This window comes from Aquila chrysaetos, chromosome 17 (assembly GCF_900496995.4).
Source record: "Aquila chrysaetos chrysaetos chromosome 17, bAquChr1.4, whole genome shotgun sequence".
Classification (NCBI taxonomy): domain Eukaryota; kingdom Metazoa; phylum Chordata; class Aves; order Accipitriformes; family Accipitridae; genus Aquila; species Aquila chrysaetos.
In genome coordinates this window covers 16,528,135-16,555,329 of record NC_044020.1, presented here as the reverse complement: position 1 = coordinate 16,555,329, position 27,195 = coordinate 16,528,135, and the positions used below count along the sequence as shown (strand labels likewise).

The 27,195-nt window shown below is 36.5% G+C and overlaps 1 protein-coding gene across 1 annotated transcript in view; it reads left to right on the top strand.

The window, feature by feature from the left end:
* Positions 1–27,195, top strand: part of PLCZ1 (phospholipase C zeta 1) — a 45,047-nt gene that overhangs the window by 15,069 nt on the left and 2,783 nt on the right. The window contains exons 5-11 of the mRNA XM_030040973.2: positions 4,230–4,376; positions 5,748–5,789; positions 6,748–6,901; positions 8,527–8,643; positions 21,238–21,410; positions 24,589–24,721; positions 26,456–26,605. Coding sequence (XP_029896833.1) covers positions 4,230–4,376; positions 5,748–5,789; positions 6,748–6,901; positions 8,527–8,643; positions 21,238–21,410; positions 24,589–24,721; positions 26,456–26,605 — 916 coding nt within the window. The remainder of the gene's footprint in view (positions 1–4,229; positions 4,377–5,747; positions 5,790–6,747; positions 6,902–8,526; positions 8,644–21,237; positions 21,411–24,588; positions 24,722–26,455; positions 26,606–27,195) is intronic.

Genomic DNA, 27,195 nt, shown 5'->3' with positions numbered 1-27,195 from the left:
AGAGAACCTGGGTGTCCTGGTGGACAATTGATCATGAATCAGCAATGTACCTTTGCAGCAAAGGTGGCAGACATTATCTTGGGCTTTATTAGGAAAAGCAAGATGGGCCCAGACTTTTCTCAGTGAAATGGTTAGAGGTAGTGGAAACAAACTGAAATACAAGAAATTCCATTTAAAGATGAGAGAAAGAATTTTTACTGTGAGCGTGGTCAGGCACTGGAGCAGGTTGCCTGGAGAGATTATGGGGCGTCCATCTTGGAGATGCTCAAAACCTGACTGGACACAGCCCTAACTCTTATTGACCTTGCTTTGAACAACAGGGTTGGACTAGATGGTCTCCAGGGGTCCCTTCCAAGCTCAGCCCTTCTGTACTTATGTGAAATGGCTTCTTGGTTTGACCTTGGACCTGCCTTGTGACTTGTCTGGCAGTCACTGGACTGCTTTCTGAGCTTGCCTACCATCACCAGACCAGCTCTACTTGTCTTACTGTTGCCCTGGTTGGTGACGTTATTGGCCCATGCCTGCCCTGTTGTCACCCTCAGCTCCTGGGTCACCTTGTGCAGCTGCTGGCCCTCGCTACTCTCTGACTCTGAGTTGTGGCAGATTCTTGAACCATGAGCAGCAGGTTGGTTAACAGTGTTACTTGCAACATATTTCTGGATCAGTTACACCACAATTTTTTGCCTTAAAAGTCTCTAAGAAATGCAAAATCATCTGCACTAGAACTTTCTCCAAGATTAGTGTCAGATGTAGTTTTGATTGATGGTTGGGAAAGTCTATGTGTGTTTTCATATTTCTCTTATGTCTGATGGAGTCCTCAGGTAAAACAGAACAAGGCATTGCCAGCTAAGGGTCCTGTTTTTCAATGGGATCTAACCTTACGGCCAACAGTTATAATAGGTCAAGCCTCTGAGCCATTAGCAAATTGATCCTCTCTTTATCTTTGAAGTTTGGCTCCTGAGTGGGAATCTTTCTGGTAGACGAATGAGAAATAATATCTTGCAAGATAGTTTTTAAGGACAGAGTGTTTCTTAGAATACATACACTTTTACCCAGGATGGTCAGGTTTTCACTTCATCCAGAAAACTAGTCTGCCAGTGCCACCCCTTCCAATTTCCTTCTTTAGGTATGTTTTGGTTTTTTGTATTTTTAATAAAAGAACATTTAGAAAGATTCTCTATTTTGTGTCTACTAGAGAGCACAACACAGAACTGGAATTTTCAATGTAGGGGACTTCTCACTAGATAACTGTATCATAAGAAAACTTATTATGAGATAGCTAAAAAGGTACTCCTAATATAATTAATATCCATTTAACTAGCAGTCAGACATTACTGGTAGTATTGATTCGAAATATCTCAATAACTGTGATTCATAAGGCTGCCACAAAGACATTCATTCACACTTTTACTAAGCGTGATTCTCTTCTTGAATCATTGAAGAATGCTGGTGTTGGCTTTTTTTTTAGTAGTTGTACTTAACAATAGTTTCCTGTTATTTTCATTCAAGATAAATTTTGTCAATGCCTCAAAAGCTTCTGCAGTGTTAGACTTCATGGAAGGTGTTGCATGTTTACCCTATATCAGTATTTAAGATGGTAATATAATTCTTGAAATAATAGAAAATTTTGTAAAACTTTAAACTGATTCTAACCTTAGCAAGATTTTCAGGACTTGATACTCCTCTTACTAAGCACCTACAACTGGTCAGGAGAGGAAAAGACAGAAGAACATGCTAAATTTAAATAGGGGAATCTATTCTTCTCTTTTTAATACTCATGACCCAAATCCAGGGTTTGTTCTCTACATTTCTGAGGACTGAATTTTGTCCCTTTTTACATTAGTTGCAGTGGTCAGTAGGTGGATTTGCCTGATCCATTCCAAAGTGCTTGTGATTTTGATGTGGAGTCTCGTAGTACTTCAGCTGTTCTGATTTGTGTTGTACATCACATTAACCAGAATGCCTATTTAGTACAAGAACTAAGTTTTGTTCATGTAATTATTTAAATATTTATTCCAATTGATTGTACTTGGAGGCTTTTGCTTATGCCAGCCTTGAAGTCCCATTATGCTCTAGGGAAGATCTATTATGTTTTACATATTTAAATTTTTTAGTATGCTTACATTTTATATATAAGTACATAGTAAACATGTATTTTTTAAATAATTTGTATTTTAAATTTAAACTAGAAAAGAGAAGTTATAGTGAATGTTCAGACTTTCAGATCTAGACATTTGTACAAAAAGATGCCACATGTTTAGCACTGCTGATTACCAAGTAAAGAACTAGAATTTCTATTAATCACTGATTTTGTAACCATGTATTTGTTATGAAGTTTTTGAAGATCTGTTTGAAGCTCAGACTTAAAATGCATGGTATGTCTTTTTTCAGTTCATGGTTCACTGTCACTGATTCAGGTTAACTGTTATTGAAATCTGCTTCAGGCCAAAAAATAGCAAAATTTCTTCTCTCTACAGTATTTTCTGTAAGAGTTTTTGAAAAGAGAGCTATGATTTTAAAATGTTATCTTTATAGGAAAAAAAAAAAAAGTTTGTCCTACCTCAGGGTATTTACATCTTTGCTAACAGTTCATAAACAGTGAATTTTAGACACTATCTATCTGACTTAAAACTTCATGGCCCATTTTTATATGATGGCACAGACTATGGTCTTTTTTTACTTAAAGGAAATTTACATATAGGAGGCAGTGATATATCCATAGAAAGATTTTCCTTCCCTTGTATACCACGTTTTTTTTTTTTAATTGGTAGAATTAAATCTTACCTATGAATAACAAAATGCAAGACCAAAAGTGGATAGAATTCTTTTAAATATTGGGAAATATGAAGACACGAATGAAAATTCAGAACTCTTTAAAAATATGAGTAGCATTACTCATATTAAAACTCTTCTAAAAATATCACAGAAAAAAAATGGATGCATCAATAAGAAATGAAGGAAATGTTAAAGGGCATCCTTATTCTGAATCACCAGTGCAGAGAGACTAATCAAATCTTACACTAGCATGACATTGATAGATATTAAGCATAGGATATCTCATTCCACTGGCACACTAACAAACTACTAATACAAGATCTGAAGTGATAAGGGGACTATCAGCAATAGAGATTGCACTGTAAATAAATGGAATGTCTATTTCTTTGCCTACGGCTCTGGTTTCTATTATAAAGCTTTGGTTTTATATATATGTTTCTATCATCCATGCTTTTCATATTTACTTAACAGATATCTTAAACCACAATATTTCAGTTATATTTTATTTAATGTGTAAGTATTTATTCCTTGTTTCTGTAACCTTCCCAGCAGTATAGACCTCCTTTTCACTAGTGCATATGAAACTTAAGTAATATTTTTGTGGATCACTTTATTCAAGAACCTAAGTAAGTACTGTTACTCACAGGCTGTTCCTGTGTACAGAGATAGAGATGAATGTCTGCTACATAACAGCCGTTTTACTATGAATATTATTTAATAAATCTAAGTGAAATTTATACTCATAGGATTCAGGTGCATAGATGAAAGCCATCTTATTAGAAATGATAACATTTAATGGGTTTTTTTCCTACATACTATATTATGGAAACTGAAACATGCCCATTTAAAAATAGAGAAACTGCTTAGGCAACAAATTACCAAACTCTGTTAATTTCCCTCAGCAGGTAAGAGCAGCATGAGGATCCACTGTATAATGACATAACAACAAAGTTTTAATTTGGTATGCTAGACAGATGTGCACAAATGCACTAATCAAATAGGGTAACAAATTTCCAGCAGCCACAACGATAGCTAAAAAAAATTTCAAGTTAATATCAGATCCTGTCTATAAGTCTATATATAAAAATGAATTCATGCATAGTAAAAAAACTTACCTCCTATGTCTTACCTAGCCATCACCTCTGACACTTACTTAGCTTCCTACATTAATATTGCTCAGTTTCAGCATCTGTGTATCTGTGGTGGAGAGCCTTTTTTCCTGTCATGGGGTTAGATATTCACATTCTGTTGTATACTTTGATCCCCAGATCCTGTTTGTTTTACTTGCTTTTGCCTTTTGCCTCACCGATACCTATCTTCACTTCATCATGTTACCTCACTTCATTATACTTAATAAACAGCTTTCAACATGGGTTAAACAATACCTAGATATGAAAACCTACAACTAATCCATACATAATTCTAGTTACTACTGTTTAACCTCTTTTCTACAGGCACTAAAATTCAAAATTCTGGTAAAAAATAAAAAAGTTGGAACAATTGAGGAAAGCATGCTCAGGAGAAATCTTGACAGTCATGGTGAGACAGGGGAAATTTCTGAATTTGAAATTATATCCGACGAAGATGAGACTGATGAAAAAGTCCCTCTTTACCCAAAGAGTGATTCCTCAAAAAGAAAAAGTGAACGTAGACCTTCACTCCCACCTCGAAAAAAGGCAAAGGTAACTTTTGTCTCAATTGAATTTAGAAAACACATAGATATATGCCAGCTTTTTTTAAAAAAGGACTATATTAGCCTAAAATAGAGACTTAATTTAAGAGGTAGGTTTTAAAATTATTTAGAGCAATATATTTTGAAATAATATGTTTTAGCTCAAGGTTTCAGAGTTTTCCTGATTCTTACAAGACACTTCAAACTGGAGGATATTTTAGTATCCAACTAAAAAGCAACTCTTCCCTGTGCTCCTATCCTAAACTCCATCTGCATTTTTCACTTTCAAGTCTTGTGCTTGTCCCAGGTGCTCAATACCACAATAGATCTAAGATACAGTTGCCCAACTGCTTTGTTGGTCTCAAGGCCCTCCTGGAGCTCTGCATGGAGAACACTTATAGCAGTTCCTGATGATGAAGGACAGAGTTAATTATTTCTTCCTGCAGTCCACCAGTCTATCTTGGAGATTTTGAAGAGTTCCCATTCCCCTATTTGCTTGTGTTCTGAATTTATGCATGAAATTAGGTGTAGAGTTCTGGTTGTGCTAAAACATTTTTAAGCACTTACAATAGAAAAGGTATTTTTACATTCATCGTGTAGAGACTTAACATTAAATACTATTTCTGAAAGAGAGTGTAAAAATTGGATGTAATCTTCTTTTTGATAGTCACATTGAACTTATTTTTTAACCAAGTAGTAATTCTCTGCCATGGAAATCTGTTGCTCCATCAGAGTTCAAACTGCTTTGTTCAAGTTTTTTAAGCAAGCAGGGAAGCACCCAGTATCCAGTCTGTTTTGCACATCATGCTTTGATTATCTGAGTGTGGGTAGACTGGCAGTACTCCTCAGGGCTCAGTGTTTTTGGTGAGAGGCAGTGTCTCTTCCTCTGTGTCTCTTCTCTAAATGATATGAGGGTCAAGATCTTTGCTTCTTTCTCTTTCCATCTGATATAGTTAGATAGTAAAGAAAAATTCTGAGAAAAGATGTAGTCCTCTGAACAAGGAATTCCAAATTTCCAGATAGTAGGGTCATATATATTTGTTACATCACATTACAGACCAGAACATATACCACATACATCTTGATCAACAGCAGCAACAACAGATGTCTGGTCATGTTTCACAAGCAGAAGAGAAAATAGTTTCTGGGGTCCCACTCTATTGGAATGGGAGTATTTATTGTGAGGTCCCACTCTATTGCTCTATTGGAGGGTGGGAGAGCATTTGAATCCACACTCAAGATAGATACCCTAGTGATGCTGTAAGCTTTGGCTGTATGACTGCCTTCCACATCCAGAGAGTTGTATTATTCAGGAGTTGTATTATTCAGGAGTTGTATGACAGTAGACTCCTATTGCTCCTCATGGGACATAGCCCCAGAATAATTAATGCACTTGAACTTTGCATAGTTTAAAAGCCACAAGCACGCAAACCCTATCATTTTGTCAGATGAGAATTTGCCTTCAAAAGCTTTAATGGAATGTAAACATCATTATCACCATCAGCTCTTTGCTGGCTACTACCACTGATTAGCTCACAAGTTCATGCTAAGTAAAATGAAGCAGTCACATAGTACCTCAGTTTAACAGATAAGACAGACACTGGTAGAATTTCAGTCGATTCAATGTACAGCAGCCTTTGCTTTTACTTGCTTTGGTAATGGAGCAAGACTAAACAAAGACTTTGGCAAAAGAACTTTTCATCTTAATTAAGAAGAACAGAGTTTTCCTAACTGCAGAGCAATGCTTGGAGGAATATACCTATGATTGATTTGCTTGGCATGGTAAAATATTCTCCTGTTATTCTACATTTTGTAGTTGAGTTTGTGCTATTGATGTATAGATTGTCCGGCTCTTTTTTTTTTTTTTTCTCCAATACTTCCTACCAGTATACTTTTTCTGGTACTTTATGTATTTAGGAATATAAAGTTGGACATGAATTTTAAATGAGTAATGTCAAAAGCCATGAAAAATGGTGTTAATTTACATACCAGTCTCAGAAGTAGGGAAATGATAAAGCTGTCCAACAGAACACTGCGCTAGGAAGCATTGGAAGCATCTCTCCATTCACACTACAATTGCTATGACGAACATAGAGACAATAACCTTAATTGTCTCTGACTGGATAAACTCTCACTATCAGAATTTGTATCTTAAGCTCAAATATTCTTTAGCTGTGATGCATTTTCCCATGCTTTAGGCATCCAAAATGATAGTTCCTCCTGAATTTTTAATATTAATAATGAAATATGTATTATTGTGATTTTTTTATTCTTTCATTATTTTATATTATGATTATTAGGTGAAGACAAAAATTGCCATTACATTGTCGGACCTTGTGATTTATACCAAATCTGAGAAGTTTGTGAGCTTTGAGCATTCCCTAGCTAATCAGAAATGCTATGAAAATAATTCAATTGGAGAGGTTCGAGCACGAAAATTCGTAAAACATTCAGGTAATTTCTTTTGATTTAATCAGATAAAAGTTACAAAGTTGCTATGGTTCACTGTGTAGACATTGGAAGGGTTAAAATTCTATGAAACACATGCTGTCCAATTTTATTTGGTTGCTTTTATAACATCGTTTTAGAAATATCTTGTCATTTGCACTGCATTTTTATATTTCAGTTGGTTTTGTGAGGAAAATTGAAATTCATCTTTGTTTTAATTTCATGTAGTTTTATAAGAACAAATATTAACACGGTATATATACAAAATGTATTAATACCTTTTGATTTATTGTTTTCTGCATCAAGTAATTTACAGGTTACAGTCAATACTTGAAAATGTGTGGAATAGATTCCCCCCCTCCCTCCCCATATGATCTGGGGTACTCACTGAGTTGGGCATGCAGTAGCCCTGGCTTTGATGATAACTGCAGATAAGAGAATCCATACTGACGGAGTGAATAAATCCCACAGCAGGCAGTTTGCTCCATTGGACCAGATCTTTCATACCAGACAGATTGGGTTATTCAAAACTCATTCTGTGTTGGAGTGTCTCCATTTGGTGCAGCCAATACAGTGCAGGCTCTGCTGTTTTAACTCCAGCTGTCTGCCAAGAGCTGCCTTAAGGGAGTGTTAAGAAGAGCGATCACTGACCATGAGAATGAAGTCTGCCACAGGCCCATTCATTCAGGGCCAGCTCAGCTGCCATCCAGCACTTTGTGGAGATGATTCAATGGTTGGTTAGGTGAATGGTGCTGAACAGTATCAAAACAAGCAGGCTTTTGCCAGCACTCCATAGTCAGAGTCCTCTTTGGTCCCTCTAGCAATCTAGTAAACATAAAAGTAATTCTATTAAAAAACAAAAAAAAAGGGGGGCAGGGGAGGGGACAAGGGGAGGATGGAAAGTATCAGAGTGATGACCCTGGAAATGCAAAGCTTTCTGTTTAATTACTGAACAGGAATAGTGTAGATAGAAGTCATCTGAAGTTTTCCACAGCTGTGTAGTTTATGCCTTTGTGGGAGGGAACACTGCTAGGAGAAAGAAAGTCAACTCACTTGAGCAGTTAACATCTGAAGATTAAAAAGGAACCAATTAAGTGTCTTTTAGAAACCCACTGTTCACTGGTCTTGAGATTATTCAGTGATTTTATCTAAACCTCAAAACAGCAGTTAAGCTAAGATCATCTTGGGATGATTTTTTGCCTATTGAACTATTAAAGAATGACTGGGCTTTCTGATCAATTTCCTATTTTGTGTCTTTTAATTTTCCATGACAACACAGTGGGCTTTAGTCTAAAAATCAAATATTTACCTAACAAAGAGGTGAAGAAACAGAATATTTCCATGAAGGAATGATTCTTGGTTACTGAACGTTTAACAAAAGTCTGCACTATACACAGAAATACTATCAGATTCAAATATACACAAAATATTAAGGTTTTAAAATAGGATTTTGACTGTATTGCAAAGTGGTCCTAAAATAGAAATACATTTATATGATATTCTCATTGTGTAAAAAAAAAATAAAAGTTGCTGCTGGATCAGATTATTATATTTTTATTATTATTTATTCAAATAGGATCTCTTCACTAATAAAGTTGTTCTTACCAAGGTTTTATCATTCTGTTTTTCAGCTAAAGAGTTTGTTTCACATACTTCAAGATTCATTACAAGAATCTACCCCAAAGGAACAAGAACGAACTCTTCGAATTATAATCCTCAAGAGTTCTGGAATGTGGGTTGTCAAATGGGTACGTACATTTGCAGAGATTGTTGCATTCCAGGCTTTGCAAAGACTATACAGATACAAGAGTTTTTCCTTCCCATAGTATTTTTTGTATTATGTAAGTTACATATTTTCTCTCAGTGGCATCACTTTCGTTTTGTGTTATCTAAACTTCTCCTTCAGTCTACATAACCTAGTAATTTTTCCTCCCAGAATCCAGGAATTCTGGTATATAATAACTAAGGGGAATATTATTTTCATCTATTTACTTTTGTAATCAGTTACAGTTAGGCCCTAACTAGTTATAAATATCCCTTTCTGTTAAATAGCGATATCTTATCCCAAATATCCCGGTTTATTATAATCCATTAATTTCTTTAAACTAACTTTTTTTTTTTTTAATTGGATAATAAGAAAAACACTAGTAAGAATAAGCTTTGAACCTTGTTTTGTATTACTCCTAGCCCTAAGGCTAAACAAAGCATGATTTTATCATGAAACAGTGTAGCAAAATCACATATATAAAGAACTTTCAATAGCTAAAACAGAATTTTCTTCTTTTTCTTCATATATTATCTCCTTTTTTATTAATCATTCTATGATATTTATCTGTGGGTGTCTGTAAGGAGAGTCGAAATGACAATTTTATTTTACTGCCTGTTTGGGCTAAAATTATCATGTTCACTGTGTTACCTTAGGTTTTGAGGTAAAAGCGAGCATGCTATGCATTAAGCACTGTACTGCCCCCGCCCCCCCCAATTGGAATATACCTTTCAAGAAAATTAAAATAGATTACATTCTTTTGCATACTGTATTAATCAAATTCCATACCCTCCGTGCTTATTTGTCACCTGTGGCTAAGGTATAGAGCACGTTTATAACAGAAAATGGGAACACTAGCTGCTGCTTCTTTTTTTTTTTTTTTTTTTTCCCTTTTTTCTCTTTTCTTTATTATTTCTCTTTTTAAAAAAAAAATCATTCTTTTTCAGCTGAGGTCTAGCACTCTTTATAGCTACTTTGTAGTTAGCAAGGGAATAGAAGCAGCTGCCTGTTTAGCTAAAGGTGGAAATTATTGGAATGAAATTATATTTGCTTTTTCCTAAGATTGCCCTATAGCATTGAATTAGAGGAGGTGATGGAAACATATATATGTGTGATTTAGGAATTTTTACACAGCAGTGGAAGCCTCATCTAAAGCATCTGTAGGTTTTCAATGTTTTTGTGTGACTGGAGTGGCACAGATGCAGGAGATGTGGGCACAACAATTAATATTTGTGCCAACAATTCCCAGATTATGATATGCTACTGCAGATAAGCACTCAAATGTTCCTGGTCAGCAGAATATCCAGGTACAGCTGGGAGCTGCTGGGAGTCTCCAGTGACTGTGTAGATGCAATGTAAGCTTAGCATCTTTCCAGTACAAAGCCTATTAGTTCCCTGAGCAATGAAATAACAATAAATTCTGTTTCTCTTCATTTCAAGTTAGTTTTTAATTTGAAATTGTTAAAAATCAGCATGACTTCTGTACTCAGCTGGCTTTGAAAACACCTCTCACCTGGAAGCACTTTACTCCTTTTTAATGGCTTCACAGGCAATTTGCCTTCATCTTTTTGTTCTTCAGTTTAAAAGATTCTCAGTTGCAGAATATTTTCCTACATCAGTCTGCTACACCTTCTTCAGCCTTAGGTAAAGTAAAGAACAATATTTTTTGCATCTATATATATATATATATTTTCTGTCATTTATTCTGATTCTATACCAAGGCCACCTGAGGGATACTGTGGGGTGAGCAGGGCATTTTGCCATAGGCTCCCAGTTTTGAGAGGTGAAAGGTATGGTCTCACCTTGTTATATTACAATATACATTCATACAGAGACAGGCATAGATTTCACTTTGCCTGTAGGGCCCTGGAGTTGTGCACCCTTGCTGCAGGCTTCCTTTTTCACTTGTTTCCTTTCTCAGCTCCCACAATATCTTCTGCTTCAAGTTACCTTCTCGGAAATGTTTTTAACAGTGTGCTATTTCCAATCAGTCATGCACATACATATTATTTATTGTTTAACCCCCTAATGTAACCCCAGCTACTCTCCTACAGTTATAGAACTTAGGAGCATCATGCCTTAGCTTTCACTGAGAGATTGCTGTTCCCACATCTGTGGCCCTGACCACAAGCAGTGGAGGACATCCCCAAGCCTAAATTTCTTACAATTTGCTGTTCCCACCCTAAGCTATGCCATGCTATCAGTGCCACACGTTGAAGGTAATGTGGGAAATAATGACTAGGGAGATTGCATGAATTTGGCCACTCAGTGCTGGCTGTTCTGTGAAAGAACTGAAATGTACTCGGACCCCTCATAATTCTCTCATTGTTACAAATTCTGCTTCTCATCCTGACTGTTGTATTGAGGTATAGTTTTACAACTACAGTAGGAGTAAAAGAATTACTAGTTAGTATAATTTTTTTGTGTGTCTGTGTCATTATAAATATTTATTTATAGTACAGATTTGGACTTGGGCTAGGCTACTGCTGGAAGTATCTCATCATTACCATAACATTTGAAATTGGTTTGATTGTATTCTGTCCTTGTTGTTGATCCTCACCTAGCCTGTTGTCATGCTATTGCTGGATTCTTTAGCTGGGGTGGTGCACTCTCTGTATACTATCATCTACATTGCTATTAAAAACTAGTAAGTTTGTTTCATGCTTAGAGGAAGCATTGGCCAGAGGTCCTTAATTTAAAATTGAATTAATCTCTCAGGCTTATCATACTGCAGTTTACTAGTTTTCTTTCTAGCATGTAAATCTCCACACTGATCTCTGCAAAGAATATCCATTTGTTAGATCTCAAACAGGACTAAGTCTTTCAAAACGACTACATTGACTGTTGACTCAGAGTATGCTTTAATGAAAAGTCGTTCTAAACATTTGTATACAAAACATATGATTTTTTTTTTTTTTTGTGTAGAGGGCTTTGGGCCCCTTCCTGGAAGAATTAAAAATATGCAGGAAGTGGTTAGATCCGGCCCTCTTGGTCACATCATTTGCATCTTCATTTAAAGAAACATCTTTCTCATGGGAATAGGCTGATTATAAGCAATTCTTCACATATATTATTTCCAAGCCATGTCAGATCTATTCTTGATTCCCTAATCTGTTTTAGATAACTGTTTGGCAGAAATATAACTGTGCTTCACAATGCAACTCCCAAAGCTCCACTCAGTGAATCTTCTGCTGATGTCCTTCCACTGATTTAACACAGTTTTTTTCAATTTTTGTGTGTATCTTGTGTCCATATAGCCCACATACCCTCCCTGTCTCCCTGCCATTGCACTCTGCACCCCATGCACAGAAGTAATCCCTCCAGATCCCTTCTACCACTTTCCTAAAACTGTTCACGGGACTCTCAGATTTCTCTTATGTCACCTATTCCCCTTCTTCAGCTCCTTTTACCCTCCCCACACCTGCTAGCTTACCCTTCTCACTTACCTTTCAGTTTCTCCAACATCCATAACTGTTCTGGCTGGGCAAAGAAAATATATTAGGTTTTGTTCAAACAAGAATACTCCCTGCCAGGCCTCTGCATCATGTAAATGATGAGAGTTGAGTTATTCCTTCACTTCCCTTAGTGATAGACCCAAAACAGTGCTCTCTTCTGTACCTTGCCAGCAATTTTCTCTAAATTGGTTGGAACATATTAACTTGGAGCAGCCTGGCACTCAGCTAAAGCAGGATGAAATGGTCCAACAGGCTCAAGATTTGTTGGGGCTGAGGACAAGAGCTATGCAATTGTGTAAACCTAATTTCCAGAGGAAGGCAAGTTAAAAACCACACTAAAAATTACAGAGTTTTCACAAAATCGCTTTTGGATATCACTGTGCACTCAGTGTCCATTCTCTGAAAATTGAGACTCGTAAGAACAGGATAGGTTTTGTGAACAAAGAGGTCTTATGGAGAAAAATACCTACGATAACTTTTTATAGTCTGGGAAAATTAGTATGCCTCCTGCATACAACTGCAGTGTGGCACTAGAAAGAACTGGTTTGGCGTATCCATATCTCCTTTTTATTTAGTAAATAAAATGGAATGTAAAGATTTATGCAGGGAAAGAAAATTCAGGACAGTTATTTAAATAAACAGATATCAGTTGTATTATATTGACTGAGAAAAACAGAGAAAAAAAAACAAACCAAAAGAAAATCTCAGTGGAAAAAAAAAAGAAAGGCTTAAATATCCTTTTGAATACATCCTTTGCATGCAGTAGAAAACATTATCCCTGTATCAAAACAAACCACAGGAATGACCAAAACATGTCATAAGTTACATGAGAAAACCATGGTACGGCAGGTACAGAATTTTGTTTTAGAAGAGGCTATATAGAGCATATGTTTTCTGGAGCACTCATAAAAAACTTGTATGCTACTGTGAAGGTTCCACTACTTGTATGGTGGATTTTTTCTTGCTTTGTGTTCTGTTTTGGCCTGTAACATCAAAATGGAGCTTGGCAATTTTGTCACATCTGTTTTGTGGCTAAATCTTGTGTGCAATAATATGACAAAAAATAATGCATGAAAAGATGAGTGATAAAGAGTTCTCTAACTAGTTCTGATTTTAACCTCTGAAGCTACCTAGGGAAAAGAAATCCACTTATTTAGATCTTGGTATGCCTCACCTGTGCAACTTAAAATGACCGTCAAGTCTGACCTTGCTTGGGTTCTAACAGTGAGTGAAAACTTAAAGAAGAGACAGACTTTGGAAAGCCTCATAAAGAAAAAGAGGGCATAGGATCACTAATTTACCTTGGAATTTTCAGTTGTATGTTTCCTGTGAAACTGTGTTTTCCTTTCTCGCTGGACAAATGGCAAAACTGGAGACAACAAGTCTGATTTTTCTTTTTTTCTAAATAAACAGATTATGTTTGATCATGGGAAGTTTAGATAATCTCTCAATCTTACTGAACACTGTACATTTTAGAATATGTGATGGAGTGTCAGATTTAGTAAAGGAATTTATGAAATAATGAAATTGAATTTAAGGAAAAACACAGGCTGTTCTATTAAGAGATGGTGGAATACTTATTCTTATAGATTTAATTAGTTTTTCGTCATGATAATTTTATACTCTTGGTTATTTTTACTGGAATTTTTTTATAACAGCAGAAGTTTAAAGCAAGCATTTTCTATAACATGGCTTTTTTCAACAGCTAATGTGACATCTGAAACAAACTGAGAATATTCATTACATTATAGCTTTGAATTGTTGTTGCTTGAATTTCTAGTGAAATTTGTGAAGTGACATGCTTTAATGTTTTTATTTTTATGTCCAGTTAGGTTATTAGAATTCCTCAAAGCTCTTTGCAGAATACATTATTGCCGTTAGATACTAAGTGAGCACTCTTAATCTAGCATTGTGATCCTTAAAACCTTGCAGAAGACTTAACTCTAAATATTGCCTATGACATGGAAAAGACAGGTATATCACAGCATTTCATCATTGTTCATTCTGCATCTAAAAGCCTATCAGTTAGTCTCCTGCCATTAAACAAAGCTTCAGCTATCTTTCCAAAATGGGGTCCAGATTTTGTCCCAAACTAAAACACCTCTTCTGCTCAAAGGCAGGAGATGAATCTGACACGTCATGCACCTCATGGCAAAAACACACCCAGGCTGTTCTGTAAAGCTACCCTTCCAGTCTAGAGCTCATTCTTTGTTTGGGCTTGCTGTGGCCTTATCCCACAACTGAATCATGGAGAATGTGCTGTAAGAAAGACAGGAAAGCTAGCTCCCAAGCCAAGCAATGCCCTGGAAGAATGAAATGAGAAGTCATAGAAAAGTGTCTCTTGATTGGCCACTCCCTCTTGTTGAGGTGTCAAGGACAGGACTAGTCATCATAGGTCAGCTGCACAAAAGACGCGGGGGTCAATACCTATATTATTAGTCTTCCTAATATGGTTTTAACAGTCTAAAAATTCATCTTTAGGAAGTGAAAACTAGCTCTTGCACAACTGACATAAATCTTTCTAAATACTGTTGAATAGTGTGTTGTGGAAAGATAATACTAAGATGCCAAACAAAGAAGTGTGTTTATGATTAACAAAGTCATGTAGTTGGAAAAAAAAGCCACAGCTGTAATAGGCCACATGGCCATCATGGTTTATGGAACCCCCAAAATGGGTTGCTTCACCTCTTACTGTTTGCTCCCATAAGTCCCCAGCCCAATGAGACAGCTATTAGAATTGCAGACTCCAGGGATATGTTTAATGTCATACTTAAAATATGCACCCATTTTTGGTTACGTTGTCCCTTAAACCTCATTGATTAGATCCTCACTAGCTGTAGTGGGGCAACTAACACATGTGTAGACACCTACAAGTTAGGTGGGACAATATCACCCTGACATGAAGCTACTTAAATACACTCACCTTTCCTTTGGAATGGCTCCAAGGGCTGGGAGATATTCTGAATAAAGGTTTCATGTTTCTCTTGCAGGAATGTCTCTAACTGCCAGGTTTATGACAAAGCTCTTGGGCTACTCTGGAGCCTGCTTCTTTTTAGGCAGGTTTTTTTGGTGTGTGTGATAGATACTGGAATTTCACTTAAAAGTGAAGACAGACAGAAATTTCATTTTATCACTATTTTTTCCAGCTATATTCACTAAATCCACAACTGCAGAAAACTAATAGAATACTAAATAATTTATCTGAAATCTAGTCAATTTTAAAGACAGAAAAAATTGCAGGGACACAATTGTCTCTGAACTCTTTGCTGACTTTGTTCTAAACCCTCTGTTAGAGACCCAGACTAAAACAGGAAAGGGAAGCTGATGATATACACTCTTTTGCCAAGAAGCACAAGGCAAACAAATTTTACAAATTATTTTGGAATAGTGTCTGTTTCAGGTGTGAAATGACAACCAAAAGAAGCTCAGCCTTACACTGAAGTGTAACTTTCAGACTGACACATTAATTAAATAGCAAAAATCAATTTAGATTTTAGATTTGATAGTTTGTCAGAAATGCTTTATGTACTTTTCCCATGAGAACCTCACAAGAGAGGATCCCTAATTGAAACCAGTTGCAGATATACTTGGACAATGGATGATTTTTAATCACCTGATATCTTTTTTCCGGTAGAGCTACTTGTAATTAAGTAGGAACAATGTCAGCAATTTTGAACATTAGAATGACTGAATTCTTAACATTTCTAATGATAGTGTCTTTAGAGCAACAGTATTGAATTGACCCAAAGACAATAAGGACAGACTGACTGCACATGCTGAGCATGATGTGTCAGACAGTTATGCACCTTACTCAGCTCTCGGAAGAGTAGTCCCTCTTACTACGGCAGAATACCTCATGTTGTAAGTCATTCATAAATTAAGTTTCTGAGGAATAAGAGCCTCCATTTCAAAATGCGTCAGTGATAAGCAAAGCCAGAAATTATAATTAAGCTTAATAAAATTTGGAGTCTGAATAGCTAAAGCCCCATATTATTCTGTAAGGAGAGGAAAAAAATACATACAGTTTGACCAAATTTTTTGGTCAGAAAAAGAGATGAGAGACAGTTTGTATGCCAAAATTTATACAAACAAGTTAAGCCTGCTGTGTGTTGTGCGGGAACCAATCACTCTCTACCTTTCCTTGTTTGTAAAGTTTGGATGGGATCTCACCTATTCACTGGCTTGGCAAGAGGGCTAAAGCTGCATAAAGATTTAAAAAACTCATACAGCCCAAGGCGAAGGGGATGCTGAGGACATGTAAAAGACCAACTTCGGACAGCATGTCCACAAGCTTGAATTAACAAGCACCCAGAGATGGCAATGGGGATCAGAGTGACGTGTCAAGACAGGACCAGAACAGCAAGTAATGCTCAGGCTCAGAGCTGCCCGAGGATGCTGCTGTAATTTGGCAGAGAGTCTTAATTATGTTGGAAGTCTTTCTAGTTTCTCAGATAGACCCAGATGAAAAAGGTGTTTAAAAACTACCATGTTCCACCATTTTTTCAGCTTACATGTTCTGACCACTTGGTGACAGAGCACATTCTCTTCCTCACATCTGCTCTTAGTGAGAAGAGTTTACAGGGTACTATAGTATGCATTGGATTTCTCTTATGCGAACTCCATCAGGCTGCATACTAGATTGAATAAAATTTTCAATAAACTAAAAGGGAAATATTATTTGTACTTGAGGATATTGTGATAGTTAATGTTTGCACAGGGCTTAGAAATTGGTGTTATATTTATCATTCAGATGATGAAGGTATTATCACATTTTAGTTCAATAGAATTTGTTTACTACTGATAAGAGATTCTCCTGCTGTGTATGCTGCTTTTTTTAAAAGAATGCTTGTTTCCTGGTGTATGTAACAGGTGACAATTTGTCATAATGTTAGAGTTTGTCCTTCCTTCAGATGTTTTCAGTTGGTTTCAGCATAATCTGATGACTGAATATCCTGCCTTTTCATCCACATTTTGAGTCAACTCACGCTCAATTAGCATGCCCTTTATTCAGGCTGTGGATGAAATTTTTAAAAAGCCACCTACATCCCTTTGAAAAAAGTAATGAGGACTACCCAGTCACATAAGGACTTCTGAAGATATTTCTGTAAATTTGGACAGTGATGGATTGGGTGCAGCTGTGACCTGCATGTGAGAAGAAAGGGTAGATGGTCAACACTGAGCTGGGAGTGCTAACATGGAATTAATGCAGTGTCTTCAAATCCAACCACATAGATCAGCTCATCACCAAAGACAAAATGCACCAGATCATTAGAATATGGTCCTGTTTTCATAGTAGTTCCCAGTCTGTGTGGGATTCAGTTCAAATTTTGGATATCTAAGGCACAGAAGATGCGTTGCATTCATTGCAAGTGGCCCATTTTAAGAACATAGACAATTGGAAAGAGCTGAGAGGATGGCAGCAAGACTGATCAAAGGGTTGGAAGCGTGATCTATTATATCTCTTTAGGCGCAAATGAGTGAAGTAACTCATGGAGATAGGAACATTGACACCGAGTGCTTTTTGCATATGTTATTTTTGGAGACTGCATAAAATTCAGACTTTTTGAGATGGATTTTAAATGGCATAAAATGCAATTAAGTAACTCATTTTAAGGAAAATTGGTGACAAATGTGTGCTTATCCATTTTAAAATCTTCCCTTTTAAATGCAGAAAATATATTAAACCTTAGGGTCGTAACATAGCTAATAGAACCAGGAAGAATAAAAAATAAAAAATGACAATTTAAAAGTCCCAATAGGAATATTAATTGAAAGGCAGCATCACAGACAAAAGACATGCAGCTTTCCTCAACTGCCTTCAAATCATAGTCACTTAGAAATCTAAGAACCCCAGTGCTCACTTTGGTTTTCAAAAGCTTTTGCTTTCAGTCTAAAAATCAATTATGTCTTGAAAGGTAGTGCTTATGGAAGGTGCTGTATTTGAATACTTATATTGTGGTTAGTTCTGCAATTAGTTGTAGGACTGACTTCAGTTAACTGCTTGTGATACAGGGGTTTTGGGATGAAGTATACCCTTTGTATTCCTCTGTGCGTTATGGATTGTTTCACCTTTTTGAAGCTAGGCTATTTACTAAGTTGCATTTGCTATATGAAGTTGTTTACATCCAGGGTCAACAGGGTTGGCCATGGCAGCTTTGGTACTTTGCAAGAAGGCTTGAGTATTAAATACTCTGATCTGAAGGATATTCAGCCTCAGTTCCAAGAAGGGTGTTTCAGATGCAGGAATCACACTGAAGAATTCCTTTGCTCAGGTTGTCCTCCAAGCCCATGTTTTGGTCTGCTGTTTTGATTTTGATGCCAATATTGAAATGCTTTTGTTGCTAATGGAAGGACTGAGGAGAAAGTTTAACTTACACAGTGCTAAACTTCAGGTGCCTGTACTTTCCTATGAAAACTATACACTAAGATTATGTACTGTTCAGACGGTTTCATAGTAAGCATATTTGGGCTTCTTTCCAAAAGAAACCATCAGTTTAAAGCTCTCTTTGTACATGCATTGAATTTCTACTGTTTCATAAAACAGCAGTACAAAGCACGTTATTGACAGTTCTGTTCTTGAATTCAGGAGAACTAAAATGAAACGTTGGGTAGAAATTCAGTCTTCCTTGCAGAAAGATGTTGCTAAGACCAAGCTGCTAGAAAAGGGAAAACGTAGGTTTTAATTTATGAACTTTGCCTTTTCTCAAGAAGTGTAAGGGTTATAACTGCATCTGATTAATAAGAAAAACTGTGCATCAACAGTACACTGTAAAGCATTGTCCTAGGAGGTCCCAAGCAGCTATGAACCTTGCAAACAGTTGTAGTAGAGGTATGCATCTCAGAAAATATAATACAAAATTTCACATTCACTTACTGTAATCAGTTTACAACTTGCAATACCAGGAAATCAGTAGGTAAATTAAAACTACTGTTCAGTGTGTTTTTAACTTATTCTAAGGTAAAATTAAATTAAGTAAAAATATAGTGTTGATTTTTGAAGATATCAACCCATAACAACATTGCCTTTCACTTGTGTTGCAAAAGTAATTTTCCTAATATGATAAAATGTAAAGTATTCTTTGCTTGTTTCTGTTCTTAAATCAGATTTTCCTGCTTACTAGCCTATGAAGCTTGGCAAATTTAGCAACAGTCTCATTAGGTGCAATCATGTAATTTGTTTCATCATGTGGAAGTTGCTATTTGAAGCTATGACTGTTCGATTTGCCTAATTTCAGTTACACTTTTTAAACCACATATTCTGAAAGTATGGCCTAGGAATTATGTATGGACTGAGAGATAGTGAGTCATCTGTAGATCATCCCAGGACCTAGGCTTCAAGTGGCCTTGGGCTGCAGTTCTGTAGCATTCATTGCACTGCTTGAATGTATTAAGCTACAACAAGGGTCATACAGCACCACATTTGGGTCTGTTTCTGGGTGGTGTGTGGAGTCCTAAAAACCAAATTGTGAACCACTGCCAAAACTATATGAAGAGAATACTTATCCTTTTTAAAAAAGGTAATGGTGTGCTATGGGCAATATGAACATTTTGAAGTTTAATTTCTGTTGTCAAAGGTAAAATAAGCTTAAAGTTTCTTTGCATATTGACACAGGACCTATGCCTGCATTGACATTAGCATTTAGTTCAAAGCAGGAGTGCATGTTGTATTTTGTTGTTGTTGGTTTGGGGTTTTTTTGTTTGGTTGGGTTTTTTTTAGGCAAGGTTCCCAATTGTTCCTGCTTACTGCACATTGGTTCATGTTACAGAGCAATCTTAGCTAGCACAGATGGGATTCCTTTCAGATGAAACAGAGGATGCACTCTGGGACCACTTGATGTATTCCAGCCATTAATTGTTATTGAGGTCATGGGACCAGGCTAGAGCTCTTCTGAAGTAATCCCACCGAAAACATGTGTAGTGCAAACATTAGGTCTGTAGTATCAGCTGCTTCACTCTACAGATATGTTCCTATTTGTGTCATTTACTACAGATTTTTAGGATCATCAAAGCAGTGAAGAAACAAATAATTTTTGCAGTGAAACAGATCCAAATTTCTTGCATTTTCCACATGAGATAAGGATTTCTGAATTCTGCCAAATGTTCAGTCAACACTTAATACATTTGTATTATCTCATAGGAAAATGTAATAAGGTCCTCTTCCTGAATTATTACGAGGAGTCACTTGTACTGCTTAAAGTCTTCATTTTTTTTCCTACCAAGCCATCAAGTAAATGACTTTTTATCATTTTCTATTTAACACATGTTTTGTTATCACTTCGCTGATTTGACTTGTGCATTTTCTATTTTGAATATAACAGGAAGCTCCAATGTACCGGAATAGGGGAAAATTTCATTAAACAGGTCTATTTCAATGTTGGCTTTATCTCATGAATTACAATATCCGGTTGATGAGAAGTGTATTATTTTATTATTGCTGCTGCAGCAAAACCAAAAATGTTTTGAGCTGCCAAGGAAAGGAAAATCTCTCATGTGCATACTAACAATAAACACCAGTATTGGAGGATTAAGCTTGAAGAGATTTTGCTTACATAAATTTAAGAACACTTTTAAAATTGCTTCTACTTCTATAAACTTATATGTATTTGCACTGAATATTCTAATTCTAAACTAAAGCTTCTTGATCTTCTTTGTGACATGCTTTTATGACGAATTCTGCACCATAACAAAGGTTAGTTACAATCCTATGTTTTTGCCTTCTGCACCAGAACTTTGTAAGCAGGGTGGAGGGTCTTGCCACTGTAGAGAAACTAGTATGTGAATTTAGTCCTTATAGAGAAAAAAGATCTCTCATTTCATATTCTCCAAGGTCTAATTTAGAAAGAAAAAGGAAAACACACAACACATTGCAGTGTAAAAAAGACCTATAGGGTAATTCTTAAAATGTGGTGCAGTTCTAAATAGTGCACTTCTTTTGTGCATGAATCATTCATTACTGAATACTGCTAAATTTAAGAGAAATAACAGGATCTTATATATGAGTTGAAAGATATTTTGTATTTTAATCTCATTTGCTTTTGGTTTTGCTATTATTGTCAGAGAGTTGTTTTATAAAATGGTATCAATTCTAATTCACTAAAATCAATATTTATTTAATTTTATAGTGGCCTTAAACTTCCAGACACCAGGAGTACAAATGGAATTGCAAAATGGAAAATTCCTAGACAATGGTGGTTGTGGCTATATTCTGAAACCAGAATTCTTGAGAAATCGCAATTCAACGTTTACCCCACACAATGTGGGAAGATACAGTAAACCAATGTCTCTCTCAATAAGGGTAAGCTTTGTTAATTGTTGGTTTGTTTCATAAAATATGAAAACAAATGTTATGTAGCTCAGACCTATTTGTCATCTATTATTGGTTTCTCATTTTAACCCCATTCCTGGTTGTTGGGAAGTTTAATATTGTTTTTTAACAATGTGTTAAAACTCTCATATAGTATCTGCTGCTGCTTAGGTGGTTTCCCATCTGTAGTTCACTTACGTTTGCTAAAAATATGTAGGTGTTCAGAAGTTACAACAGTTTGTAAAAGTACATGATTTTTCATGGTGTTGTGTACAGAAATATAAATATAACTTGCACTGTGTCACAAGTGTAGCTGACAAAGGGACTTAGTTACGATTGTGGGGACTGAACTCTGAAAACTCAGAAACTGAATGTGTACTTTTGGTGTTATTTTCTTTAAGTATTAGAAATATCACATACACTATTATAATGCTAATTGACAACTGGAAATGTTTAAAGACACAATAGGAAGCTTTATGCTTCTTTTAAGTTTCATTATCTTCCTATGCATACATAAAAGTATTTATCATCCTAAAATGATACAAATAAGTGTAAGAAAGGGGATGAATCAATCAGCCTTTGAATTATTTCTACTTTGCCCAAATTAAAATCTGATTTACTTCTTAAAAATATTAGAAATACATGTCATTTAAACATAATGGGTTAGAAAAACCCTTCTTTTGAGGTCAAGTAGATGTTTTATAAATGTTCACTAGTTAAAAAACTAGCTTTTCCCAATGAAAAAGTGCTATTTCTGATTACACAGTACACTACTTGCATAAATGCTATTTAATTAGCATAAAATTAATTTATAATTGCTATTTTGTTCCTTTCAGAGAAATAAATAATGGAGATAAAACATTAGCTAATAACAATTATAAAATACTTACATAATGTATACACCTAATCAAGAACGTTTTAGTGTCCTAACAGTGGGCATACCAGTTATGAATAAACATTACTGGGTGATTTCAAGCACCCATGCATATACATCAGTTATTTTAGCCCTTATGTGTATACAGCTGGCGTTAATTAAGATGAGGAGAAATCCCCAATTGTAATGCAGGAGACAGACAAAGTCATTGACAATGGGAAGGAAATCTCTGAGTTTGGAAGAAGCTGGAAAAGAGAAAGGCAGCTTTTTAGACTAAAGGACATCATAGACTGAGATGACAGGCTGGGTAGTGCAGGATACAAGGAAGCAATGGCATCCCACCAGCTGAGGGACTGTAGGGCACAGAGAGCCCCATTCATAGAGTCAGCAGCAAAACCCAGGAAATGGTGGTTGAAGACAAAAAGAGTCAGGAGCAGGAGTTAAAGGAAAAACAGTTTCTGCTAAAGAAGAGTTACTAACTTCATGAATGGAGAAATTACTTAGCAGAGGGCAAAGATATAAAACATCTGGGGTCAAATCTCTCTGACTGGGAATGAATGAATGAAGAACATAAGTGAACACAAAAATCACACAGGGCCTGATTTTACTGAATTCAATGTCCTCCTTAACCTGATGTGCCACAATTCCCTTTAACAAGCAGCATATAGCCTTTGAAGCAGAAATACAAATATTCAAGGTATTTCATATGGAAACTTCTGAGCCTACTATGTTATTTACTACTCTCTCTGTATGTCAGCTTCACCTTGGGTCTCAAAAATTGATTGGATTTATGGATTTGGGTCATAGTGTGCTGGAAAGAGCTCGGTCTTTTCCCACCCTGTGGGAGACTTAAGACTGGATCTAGCAATGGAGTAAGAGTGGGAAGCAGGACAATGGTGTGGCTGAATTTTCATCATGACATTCAGGGTATGTCAATGAACCTCCCCCGCTTCTAAGTGGGCAGTCCATCAATGCTTGCAGCTTGCAAAGCTTTCTAATGAAGGTAGTAGGTATTTTCTAGGAAGAAAGGGGATAGCGTCAGGATTTGCTAAGCCACTGCTCTACAATGTTTCAGGTTAGAACTTTTCTTGGTGCAAGGTGTTATAGAAAATACCTGAGCAAAAGGTGGAATTTGTGGGTTGGTTTTTTTTTTTTTTTTTTTTTTTTTTTTTTTGTTTTTTTGGGGGGGGGGTGGGGGGGGTTGACGGGGAATAAGAATCTGTGTCATGAGTTTTGATGCTTAGTTTGAGATCTGGATCATAAGAGTCATATCTTTCACCTAGGCTTGCATATCTCTCTTGATACATTCCATATATTGATTTCTAAAAAGCAGATTACTGTACAGATGGTTATTCTCTCCTAGGTGTCCTGAAATATAGATAGAAAGCAGACAAATTTGTGACTTACTTTCATAAATCCTTTCATAGGCTGGGTGCCAGATTACAGGGCAGTCTGAGGCAAAATTTCCAGGTAACTAACTAAATTAAGGAGAAAAACATCAGGGAGCCTACTAAATGCAGAGTTTTTATGTGCTACTGTGAAAGAGAAGGAACATAGGTGAGGCAGGCTGCTACATACTCTGTAACACAATGCTGATGTCACCATGGGTGTTAGCGTTGGTCCACTAGACACAGCTTTAATAGAAATTCATGAGGTTGATCTCAGAAAATGCAAAAATCCTGAGACTGATTCCTCCAACGTTATTATTTTACATGGTAAAAAAATTTATAATTTTTATGGCTATTTATTGAATAAAAACTTAAATCGGAAAATTATTATCTAAAACAGGATATCAGTGGTTTTGGTGGTGGGGTTTTTTTGGTTTTTTTTTGTTTTTTTGCGGGGGTTTTGGTTTTTTTGTTGTTGTTGTTGTTGTTTTTTTTTTTTTTTACAACGAAGGTGGTGAAACACTGGAACAGGTGGTTGCCCAGAGAGGTGGTAGGTGCTCCATCCCTGTAAGTGTTCAAGGCCAGACTGGATCGGACTCTGAGCAACCTAGTCTAGTGGAAGATGTCCCTGCTCATTGCAGGGGCAGTTGGACTAGATGACCTTTAATGGTCCCTTCTACCCCAAACTATTCTATGATTCTATATGAAATTAGCCAAGAATTAAATTAAATGGGAAGCACCATATTCTTAATTTCATTGTTTTTAATATGTATTTTTGTAACAGTTTATGGCTGGTGTATGCTTCTTACAGTAGATTCTTATGGAACAGTTAGTTTTTACTACTATGGCTACTATGTAAAGCTCATTCTTACAGTTTTCTCAATACATTATAACTTTAATTTTCCAGCTCATCAGTGGTCATCAGTTACCACCCAGTAACCTGTCGAAGACTAACAAAGCTGACCCTTTAGTGCAGATAGAAATTTACGGTGTGCCAGAAGATCAAGTGAAAAAAAAATCTAGTGTTATAAAGAGCAATGGTGAGCATCAGCCTTATTCTCTTGACTGTGAACAAAGCACAATAATATTTTATAAGGAAGTACCATTTTTTCATCCTAAGAAGTTATGTACTTAGAGACTGCAATTATTTCTCTCTAGAGTAGGATCTTCTGGCACATAATCTGTAGCCGAAGTTCATGCTATGTGCCATTTTTGTAGACTAGTAGGTTAAGGAAGCACAAACTCTCCTAGTTACTAGTGCTCTCTTGAAGGAAGATGGAATGCATTGTCTTTACTTACTGTTGTGGGCTCACCCTGGACAGCAGCTCAGCCCCACATAGCCACTTGCTCACTCTCCCTCAGTGGGAGAAGGGAGAGAGTTGGAACGGCAAAAGGGAGAAAACTCTTGGGTTGTGATAAAGACACTTTAATAGGTAATGCAAAAGCTGCGTGTGCAAGCAGAGCGAAATAAAGAATGCCTGCACCACTTCCTATTGGCAGGCAGGTGTTCAGCCATCTCCAGGAAAGTAGGGCTTCATCATGTGTTATGGGTACTTGGGAAGACAGACACTGTAACTCTGAAAGTCTTCCCTTCCTCCTTCTTTCCCCCAGCTTTTTTATGCTGAACATGATGTTATATGGCTTGGGGTACCCCTTGGGTCCGTTGGGGTCCCAGCTGGTGTCTCCTCCCAACTTCTTATGCCCCCCAGCCTCCTCGCTGGGATGGGGAGGAGGGGGTTGCAGCATGAGAAAGAGAGAAGTCTTTGACTCTGTGTGAGCTCAGCTCAGCGATAGCTAAAATGTTGGCGTGTTATCAACAGTGTTTGGGTCACAAACCCAAAACATAGCACCATAGGGGTTGATAGGAAAAAAATTAACCCTATCCCAGCCAAACCCAGTACACTAATTGGTAAATTTAAAGACATTTTTTCTGAAGAAATTTCTGTGACTTCTTCACTTACTTCATGTGAAGTTTCTAGTAGGACTAGTCCCTTAATTGCTTAACAGGTGAAGTGTGTACTCTTTGTAGTTGTCTTCGAGCATTCCCTTACCTTTATCATATAGATCTTGATGTCTCAGACTAAAAGTTCCCTGTGATCACCCTTCTTCTGTGCCTCTGCCTTCTATTTTTCCTTTTTCCTTTTTGTAGATGGCTGCTGTTTTAAATCGGCCCCTGAATTTCTTTTCTCTCTGTATGAACATTGCTCAAGACAAAGCACCCCCCTCCTGTTCCACATCCTCTTGTATTTTTAGTCAAGTGATCGCTTTACTACCTTAATGTATTCAGCTCCTGCCTCATTTCCAACACTGTGAAAGTAGAAACTTTTGCAAAACCGTGAAACTGGTATGGCTATAGGAAAATTTAAGTTGAGCAGAGGTTCTTAACCTGGCGATCGCTGTCCCATTTTTCTCTCTTCTGAGAGACACCACCAACTTTCTTAGGCTTTTGATATACATTATTACGTAGCTAATACATGACAAATCCTTAGAAGGGGCTGGCCTGCATACTGTAGGGAAGTCCCAAGCTCGCTCTGTTTGCTTCATTCTGAGAGCTTCCCTCTGACAGTTTTAACTTAATAATCTATACAAAAGATGTGACCTATATACCACTGCAGTCAGTGGGAGTCTCATTTATTTAAATGGACACAGAAATCTAGGGGAAAAAGAATGAATCTTTACCAGTTCAGACTAGCTATAGCAGATAGAATAATTCAGATATTAAGTAGAAAAAATGAAATGGTATTTTGATACTGTGTATTTTCTCTTTTTGTTAGCTTTGAGCCCTAGATGGGATGAAACTTTCTCTTTTACTGTCCAAGTTCCAGAACTGGCATTGATACGCTTCTGTGTGGAGGATGAGATATCTCTGGTTGCAAATGAATTCCTTGGTCAATACACTTTACCACTGCTGAGCCTGAGTAAAGGTAAAGACACCTATAACAACTCAAAAAATCTAGGCTTTTATCATTATTGTAGTATTGATAAAGTACAGCATTATATTTATTTCCTAAAGGAGAATTGTACAACCATACCTAAAAATGGCACTCTAAGTCATTATAGTCTCTGAATGCAAATCCACAGTATAGAAATCAAAAGAATATTAATGACAGTTAATTATTCCTACTGCAGTATTCCATTCTAGATAGAAACTGCTCAGACGGTATTTTAACTCATTATAATAGCAAACAGGAAGAGAGATTAGTCAGAACTACTATCAAAGCAAGAGTTTTGTGCACTTTCTACTCAGGCTCAAAATCCAATACAAGCCAGATTAAAACAAAATGAAAAAAACCCAAAACCTCAGGTAACCTATCTACAACTTTTCAGAGTGGAGAATGAAGAATATAAATTAAGCAAAATATTTATGGTATTTTCCTTGGTAGTGTTTCTTTTATTACATCAATATAGCTTCTGAAATCTTGCATGATTAATAGGCTGCACATAAAGAGGAGACACAGAAGTCAGTAGGCCAAGGAGAAAGGCTTATGTGAAATGGCTGTTTACTATATTGAAT